The 9,585-nt window shown below is 34.7% G+C and overlaps 1 protein-coding gene across 1 annotated transcript; it reads left to right on the top strand.

The window, feature by feature from the left end:
* The first annotated feature begins 682 nt into the window (after positions 1-682).
* On the top strand, positions 683-8,719 carry LOC129885558 (cold-regulated protein 28). The gene is made up of 5 exons (XM_055959874.1): positions 683-889; positions 6,155-6,334; positions 7,549-7,819; positions 8,052-8,149; positions 8,246-8,719. The coding sequence occupies exons 1-5, from the start codon at positions 746-748 to the stop codon at positions 8,369-8,371; spliced, it is 819 nt and encodes a 272-aa protein (XP_055815849.1). The 5' UTR covers positions 683-745; the 3' UTR covers positions 8,372-8,719.
* The last annotated feature ends 866 nt before the right edge of the window (positions 8,720-9,585 follow it).

The following is a 9,585-nucleotide window of genomic DNA, read 5'->3' as shown; positions in this document are numbered from 1 at the left end:
TTATCTTTTAATAATATTAGAAACACATAAATGTGATTCATAATTGCATTTTTCAAATATATCATTTGTTTCAATTTAGATATCTCACTTTTTTTTAGTACATTTAATTTGTTTTTATTTTATTTTACAATTCTTTATTTTTAATTTTCTACATAATATAATTAAGATCACAAAATTAAAAGATATTTTAATATATTTACATATTTTAGCTTATAAGCATAAGATTCACAAATTTTATTTTTTAATTTTTGTATTAAAATCAAAATTAGATAAGCAAATTAAAGCGAAATAAATAATGTTATTTATGAATAATTTCTGTGGAACAGTACACCCTACGCTTATCTGGTATTTGACGCAGTGGCCAATAGCCTTTCGAGTAGCTGTCATGCACGTGGCGCGTGATCAATACCTTAAGTAGCTGGCTACCCCACGCTATCTTCGCTTACTTCCTAGGAAAAATATCTGGTTGACATTTTCTGAAGATATTATCAGCCACTACTGACGTGGCAAAAAAGCCAAATTTATGACACGTGTAAAAGCGTTGCCATGTGGAGCCCTCCTTCCAATTCCAAAAGTACCTGACTACCCCCGCTTTGATCAAAACGGCTTCCACAGTCCCTAAATCCCCCCACCCCCAACCCACCCCACCCCTACCCCAAACTTCACGCATTTAGTCGTCTCCCTGTAAATATATAGAGAGATATTTGTTGATATTTTCAAATCTCACATTATCGGAGAGTATAAAATGGAAGAGAGCTACCGGAAGGAGACACCGTCGTCGTCGTCGGAGAGTTGCGCTAATGAGTTGACCCGGTCGAATTCTGGTGCGTCGTCTTCAAGTGTTGTGAATTCCAAAGATACTTTGCTGAAGAGTGGAAATGCTACCACGGTAATAGTTTCTTTCTTTGCGATTCTTCCTGGTTAAATCTCGTGTATCTTTTGGTATGTTGAGGAGATATTGTGATGTAGTGTCTATAAAGTTATTGCTTTGTTTATTTTCTTAAATTGTTGGTGGTTGATGCTGATATGGTGACCGTATGGGTTCTCTGTATGCTTTTTTAGCCGGAGCAACGACTAGACATGATATATATTGAGAGAGGAAATTTAGCTGGAGAAGGATTGAAGGAAGAAATTAAAAAATCCGCTCACTAGTTTAATTTAGCGATCGGGTTAAAGATCTATGTGTGATATGTTAGTTCAATTCTGCTTTTAATCTGGTTAAGGGAATATCTAGCATAACCTAAGTGCTTTTCCAGAATTGTAAGAAGTGGAATTATACTTATTTTGTGAGGAAAAGAAACAACAATAGTTTACATTGAATGAATAATGGATCCGGATCCTAAAAATAACAATGCTTTGGAATAAGCATGAGTAATCAAATGACATGAATTTGATTAACCCTTAGTAATGAGAGGATTGGTCTTCTCATACCAGTAAATTGGGTTGCCTACATTGGAGCAAGAGAGTACTGGCACAGTTCTTGTGGCAAGTGTGGTGTGATTATATTATCATCTCGTGTATCCTGCAGGTTACAGTTTTCCTCACAGGAATTCTCTTTTTATTGAGCTTCTATAGTTCTCCGTTTCGGTCCACACGATAGAAGGTTGAGAAGGAGGAAAGGGGGTCATTATTTATTGAAGTCACGAGGGCTTGTTGCTTAATTCTTGTTTAAAGGCTGAACTGGAAAATTAGCATCCTAATGGAAAGAATTAGAGCTTGTAGATGATCAATCATGAATATTTAGCTTGTCATACTCCTCCTAAATTACCTATTTTCACATCTCATCAAAGAGAATTTTACCCGCTTGAGCATTACTTGACACTGTTGTCAGGGTCTTTAGGGGAGACTTTCACCTATAGATTGAAGCTGCTCTATTAAATCTTGTGTAAAGCATTTTCGTGATGCCATTAGTGTATGGTGTATAAGGCTGAAATTCTCTTTCTCTATGCTAGTTTGGGATTATCAGATTTTGTATTATGTATTCCTGGATAATCAGCTGTTACTAGTAAAAAGAATCGCAGTCAATCTGCTGGTGGGAGGTTAAAAGTACCTGATGTAATAGTTTGCAGTTGGCTCGATTCCCTAGTTTTAAAAAAGGTTTCTACACTGTCACTTTTAGAATCCAGTATTCTTTAAAGCTACATTTCTAAATATCTAGTCATTGAATGCTTAAAACTTTTGTCTCACTTCTTGGTTAGTCATGCTGATGCATTAATCCTGCACATGCAGTTAATATTAATACTGGGCTGCCCTTTTATGCAGTTAATATTACAACAACAACAACATCATACCTAGTGTAGTCCCACAAAGTGAGGTCTGGGGAGGATAGAGTGTACGCATCCCTTAGCATACAAAGTGGGTAGAGAGTCTGTTTGAAACAGACCCTCGGCTCATGCAGTTAATATTAATAATCTGAAAATAGATTGAATTGGTCTGTTGAAACTGCAGAATGTGTGGGAAGTGTACCTAAATTTGAATTTTTTTTATCATTATTTTTATAAATGATATAATATGACTTTTGAGAATGGAATTTCTACTTCTAAAAGGTGTTTTTCTGAGACTGCCCGTCTTCTCAGAAAATTTAGATCCCCTAATCTCTGGGTTTTCATTTAGCTGTTAATATGATAGTGCTTGCAAGATACACACTTTGTTTGCACATAGTGATTCCACAACATTGATCTCTCTGAGCACTCCAATAGCAGATACTTCATTGGTTCCGACTGCTGTGATAAAGCTTGAAGTCAAGCATGCAAAAGGGTAACTGAAAAGTTAGGGGAACAACTGAGTTATGAAGTGTTTGGTTCAAGCATGGAAATGACTTTCCATAATTAAGTGTATTTCAAGAAAAAAGAAGGGAGAAGTGGGAAAAATTGTATATTACATAGGGAAGAAAAGCCTAAAAGTGCAACATATTATGTGTTGGAGACATCAGATGTGATTAGCAATCTCAAAAACTTTCTCGCTGCCTTAATTCTTCACTGCCGAGCATCAAAAAGATTGAGTCCTCCTTTCAGGGACATTTTTGAGTACACTAGGGATGAAACCCTAGATTCACCCATCAATGTAGAAAAAAAAACAAGAAAGATAGTCGGGAAGACCGAGGAGAAATCAGTATATGAAGGATTATTCTCTACACTTTTGTTGCTAGATAGGAAGCTCAAGTGTATCTGGACAGATGGGCTACAATTTTGTTCCAGAGGAAAGAGGAGGGGTGAGGGTGTGTGTAGTTGAAGCACTAGTTGGAGTGGATCCTGGTTTTGAAAGTGGTTTACGTGTGTGTAACTTAATGGTTTTTTTTTTTTTGCTTTCCAAGCTCTAGGGATTCCCCAAAATCTTCTATTCGGGTTTCATAATTGATATAAATCTTGGTTATCAAAATAATAAAAAAAAGCTATCATGCAAGTCTTATGTATACGAAAAATAAATAAATATATTTTTTTCCTTTTCTAAAAATTATATTCTAACCTCCGTCTCTTGGACATAGGCTTCTTTTTTAGTTAGTTTGTTATCCTTGAAAGGAAAGCTTCAAAACAATTTAATCACAAACATAATCTACCTCTTCTTCTTTTCTCCCTTTTCTACTGTCCAAAACACAATCTTTCCTACTTTTTTCTTCAATACTACAACAACAACAACGACGACCCAGTGAAATCCCACAACGTGGGGTCTGGGGAGGGTATAGTGTACGCAGACCTGACTCCTACCAAGGTAGGATGGCTGTTTTCGAGAGACTCTCGGCTCAGTAAAAGCAAATAAGAAAGAAGTCAGATAAGAATAGGAATAAGGAGTTCAAAGCGATATAGAAAATCAAGATAGGGCAATCAAAGTACAGAAAGTAATAAAGGTAATAAATGAAGGTAATAAATGATAATAGATATCAGACCATAGGGAATTATAGGGAATTATAGTGTGCTAATACGCCTACTAATAAGAGAGACTAACGAGACTATGAACTAGCCTTTTACCCTAATGTGGGTCCTCCACACCCTATTTTTTTCTTCAATAAATACAAAAAAACTCACATGTTCAATTCTTTCTTGCGTCATGCCGTTCAATATAAGGAAATTAACTTTTGGATATCTTGAGGTTTTAAAAAGCTACCTTGAATCAGGTTGAGGAATTTCTTGTCTGTTAATATTAATGGTTCTTCTTCACGGAGGAATGCCCTGATTTCCTAAATAGGATAATTGAACTTCAACATATTTCTCAGATTGCAAACATTATTATCTGCTGGATATATCCTTATTGTAAGCTTGTACATGGAGGGTTTAATTATCACATGCAATCATTGCAGTATAAGTTCTTGGAGACTAATAAGTAGGTCTGTTTTGATAGACTCTGGTATTAGTGTCCTCTGTTCTTGGCATTGAAGTTTTCTCAGATTTTAAGATTTTTCGTTCTAAGAAAAAGTGTGTTGGTGATAGCTGAGAAGGTTTGAAGTAAACCTTACGACTCCTTTTGATGCAATATTGGATTTACAAGAGATGTAACTAGTGAATTTGTTCATGCTACATTCTAAGACATTGCAAACATTAATAAAAAATCATCTACTGGAAAATAACTTTTAAGATAAAAGTAATCAGATTCATGTCAGAAGATTGGACTGAAGAAATTGCAGTTGGTTTAGGATGGAAACAAAGAGTGCACCAGTCGCACCAAATCCATATTGATGGAGCAAGCTGAAATTGGAGACCAAGTTTTAGCATGCTAGAACAAGCAGGGCCGTCTCAACAAGTTCGGGGGCCTAAAGCCAAACTTCATAGAGAGACCTTTTTCTTTTAGTTTTCATATGTAAATTAAATAACTATAACATACTCAATGTAATCCTACAAGTGAAGTCTCGAGAAGGTAGTATGTACGTAGACCTTGTGAAATAAGAATGTTAACAATGAAAATATTCAATGAAGAAATATAATATAAAGTTAGAATAATAGAATTTGACTCAAAAATTTAAAAAGTTTATATAATGATACTAGTATGAATTTGTTGCAGTGCTTAAAATTTAAAGAATACATCAAAAAATAAATTTGATCTTTTTATAAACACAAAACAATAGATTTTGCATAATGCAAAAGGTTTGATTGTCTGGTAGACGTTAGAATATTCAATAATGGGATCATAAAAATTGATTGGGGAATAAAAAAGGTAAATATAACAATTGTAATGTGGTTCATGATAATTACCAAAATATAAATAAGTTAACAAAACAGGTAGCCACGTAAAAAAAGATGCTACAATTAATGAAATACTATTCAATTTCTCAATTATTACAACGACCTCCACATTAAATAAAGTAAACAAATACTATATATATTCTTTAGGATAGCCTCTTCTAGATTCTGAATGCTGTTTCCTACATCATCCTCAAAAGAAGAAGAAAAGAAGTTAGGGTCGTTCCTGATTAAAATGTCATGCTTCTTGTTTCCTAACCATGATAATTTATGTAGTCGAGTGGAAGTATTTCCTGGTCCACTTCCAGTTTATGAATTACTTGCATTTTATTGGGTTTTACAAAATTCATTAGATTCTTCCTGTGATAAGATGCGGGAGACTATTGTCCTCCACAGCTTCCTAAATGCATGTGAAATTTGAATAAGGATGGATATGTGCAACCTAACTTTTTTTAGAATGATTTTTTTTGTAAGGATCTGTGCAACCTACTTAATGCACATGGAATTCATTAGATTCTTCCTATGAAATTTGCACTCTCTTTTATACTTTCCTTTTATATAGTCTAGTAAAATATTCCTTACCAAAAAATAAAATAAAATAAAATAGTATAATAGAATATTGAATTCATTATTTATACTAATAGAATATTGAATTTATTATTTATACATTCATGTTTATCCTTGAATGATCATCTGTGAAAGCTGCATGTGACATGCATATTTCTTGATATGTTTTTCTAATTTTTCCTTAATGGGTACTCTCAGTTTACCTGATTTCTGATTAATTTATCATGGAGGTTTAATCCTACACATTCTTTAATATCCTTAGCCCACCTTCAGCAATTTTATTCTTGAGCTGCGTGGAACTCGCAGACCAAAACAAGAAAGCTCAAAACTGAAATTGACATGCTTCTTTTCCACTAACCTGCCAAAATATTAGGATAAGGATAATAACACTTGCATATTTCACACATTGACTTCAGGATGAGTATACAGGATGGACAAATGAGAAGCACAATATATTTCTGGACTGTCTTGAAGCATCATTTGTTAAGCAGTTACACAGATCCATGGCCTTGCGTGCTGGAGCTGTGGAAATGAACCTGAGTGGCAGAAGTTTGTCAGAAGAGTTATCTGCACATGTCAACAAAGCTTCAGAGCAGGTCAGGAGCCTAAGTTTAGTTCATTCTCTATTTCTAGAGCTAAACACGACCCTTTTTTTGGCTGCATTTTGGCAATGACCTGGGGCAGAGGCAGACATATTTTGGTGAGGGGCAACATTTTCTCTCACCAAAAACTAGTCTTACTGAGTTACTGACACCTCTGACAGTAAGTGTAAATCACGCAACATCAAGAAGAAAAAGAATTCATAAATGCATGACTGATATTCTAAATGTGTGTGTTGTGCATATTATTATATATGTATGTATGTATGTAGCATTCTGCAATTCATAAATGTAAAAATTTATGCTGTGTAAGAAATAGCTTAAACATTGATTTGATGCGATTGTCATTTTACATAACTTTAAGCAAATAATTGAATGGAAAAAAAATACTAGTCCTACGGTCTTAGAAAATTGTATTTACTTTGTTTAACTAATAATTAGGGTTATATAATTATATACGAATAGCATATATAACCAGAAGAAATTATGATGATGAAGTAAATATCAAGTATTCAATGTGAACTTCATTTTTGGCTTATCGTGAAATGACTTGTAAAGTTCAAAGAACAAATCTTGGTGTCTTGCTTTTCTGATTTGAGATGCCAAAATTCAAAAATTGAGAGGGGAAAATTAACGTCAGATATAGCCATTAATAGGAGGAGGCCATGGAGAGAATGGGAGAGAAGAAGGTCCTGATTCTGTCTTACTTTATAAGTGTATATGATCCGTTGTAATTTCCTATTAAGGAAGCTTAATTATTAAATTCCTACTTTTTACATCCTTTCTCTTTTATGAAGATATTCTTGCTTCGTTTCAAAATTGAAAACTTGATCATAGGTTTCATGCTTTCTAAAGGAATCCTGGTGGAATGTAAATTTTTTGCATGATATTTGTAATTGCCTCTTTATTTCGCTTCTGTTTTGGTTTCTCGTTGAAGTACTTGTGAGTTGTATTGCTCGGACTCTCCAAAAATGCTTCTGCACTCGTGTTAGATCCTCCAAATATGCACTATTTCTGGAGGAGCTGACATGCACCATGGACATTTCTGAAGAGACTTAGCAACATTGCTCGTGAGGCATCTTCACAAAATTGACCCCACTTGCCCCACTAGTTTTCTGTAATGACAATGAAAACAGCACCATGTTCTTCTTATAAAGAAAATCAAAAAACCTCAGTGGATCTTGCTTGATAGTTTTTCTCTTCTCTTCCAGTTACCTTTTCTGCATCAAGGCTGTTGGAAGAAGATCAAGATTGTGAGGAAGTCACCTGTTGTGTATATTGCAACAGCTGATTCTCCTGATTGCTTAAAATATCTACGCGGTGATGGGCATCATGAGGTTCTGGATAGCCAATTTTGTTGTGAACTCCATTGCAAGGTGAAACGAACAAGAGATGAGAGGTCATCTTGTGAGCACAAAACAAGATCACATTTAATCCTTTCCAAACCTGGAGAACTTCAGAAAACAGTTTTTACAGTTACTGGTAAGCACTTTGCTATGTTTGTGTTGAAATTGTTCTTAATTGAGGATTCGAGGATGGGCCTTCTTTTGTAAGGACTAAAATGTTGGAACTTGTAGTTTTACATGCTTAGATTTCCGGGATTCTGGAACACCAAGGGAATATTATTTATGTCCATTAGTCATTAAACATAGGTACAATATAGTTTTTGTTAATTCTACAGTTGGTATTTTTGACATTGTTAGAAATTTTGCAGAAGGTTCAGGTCAAAATTTCATGGATGAAGATTTTGCTGAGAACTCGAGGTGCAAAAAGATGAAGACAGCTTCAGTGGATACTACAGACCAAGAGCAAGTAATGTGCATTAACTTCTTCCAATAACCTTTGAAAAAAACGTGATTTTTAGTGGTCGTAAAACCCCCTTATCTTGTCGCTATATTTGTTCTTTAGGTTGTTCCGACAAGGAATACAGGAGTCCAGGAGTTGCTAGTTCCATGTTCTGGAGAAATAAACCAAGTAAATCTGGGAAGTTCCTCACCAAACAATGACGGGAGCTATTTCTATGTTCCAGAGTAATAACACAGTAAAACTCGAAATTAATCAGAAGACTATGGCCAATATAAGATTTTTGAAAGGCAGCTGAGGGGTGGCGAAATATTGGAGAAGAGGACTTTCAACACAAGGAGTTGGTAATTTTGTTGTTGCTTTTCTAAAGAAGGATGACGAATTTGAGGCGTACTGGATGAAATCAGATTTGTTGCAGAAAGTATAGTGTTGGCGTGCCATTTTTTGGGTAAAAAGAATAGAGTAGGAAAAGTCTAGCGTGCTTTTGCATAGTGTTGCGATATAGCAATAATGTTGTAACTGACATGTAGATAATTATCCATACAAGCCCAAGTGTTTTACAAGAGAGAGAAGATTTTGGGGAAGGGGGGGGGGGGGGGGGGGCATCAGTTTTGTGATCTGTGGTCTGTCTAGAACAAATGTCTATATAACTTTAGCTGGAGGACTTCAATAGCTAAATTTTTTTGTTTGTTTTTTCTTTCTTCTCTTCCCTTTGAAGATGCATATGTACTTTTGTACGTATATTTAGTTGAACTCTCTCGATTCTTCAGCTCCTTTTTTCCCCGTTTTCCTGCGTTCTTATTTTATTCGGCACTGTTTCCTTGTTTTGATCTTGGTTGCAGATAGGGGGCAAAATCAAACCCAATTCGTCTAACCCATTGTTTAAGTTGGGGCGGATTATTAGCTTGATCATTTATTAGCTCACCTATTTTAATTCAATTCATTTTAATCCATTAAAAATTGGGTTTATATATAATTCAAATTGACTTGAAAAAAATCTTATCAAAATATTTTTAATTTTGATATGTTATATATAATCATAATAAAGAAAAAAATAATTTTATTAGATACTAAATATTGTAAAAAAATAAATAAAACAATTAAAAATTAGAAATAATTGGATTGAGTTGGGCTTTGACCAGTTCTATAACCTATTACTCAACCTGTTTAAACCCAATTGTTGTGACCCAAGCAAATTTGCGTTGGGTTGGGTTGGGTCTTGACCTGTTTGTTATCTTAATCCATTATGTTCCAACCAAATTTGATCTAACCTGCCCAATTGCCTCCCCTAGTTGCAGAGCGAAGTCCTTTGTTTCAACTTTCAAAATAGAGTTATCTGAGGCTGATGTGTTATGATCATATTGCAAAGTATGATATTTACACTGATTTATTGGAAAGCTATGTGAGACTTGTATAATCTCAAGCTCTCTCACTTCAATATCAAG

Source organism: Solanum dulcamara, chromosome 4, assembly GCF_947179165.1.
Source record: "Solanum dulcamara chromosome 4, daSolDulc1.2, whole genome shotgun sequence".
Classification (NCBI taxonomy): Eukaryota; Viridiplantae; Streptophyta; class Magnoliopsida; order Solanales; family Solanaceae; genus Solanum; species Solanum dulcamara.
This window is presented reverse-complemented; position numbering and strand designations above follow the sequence as displayed.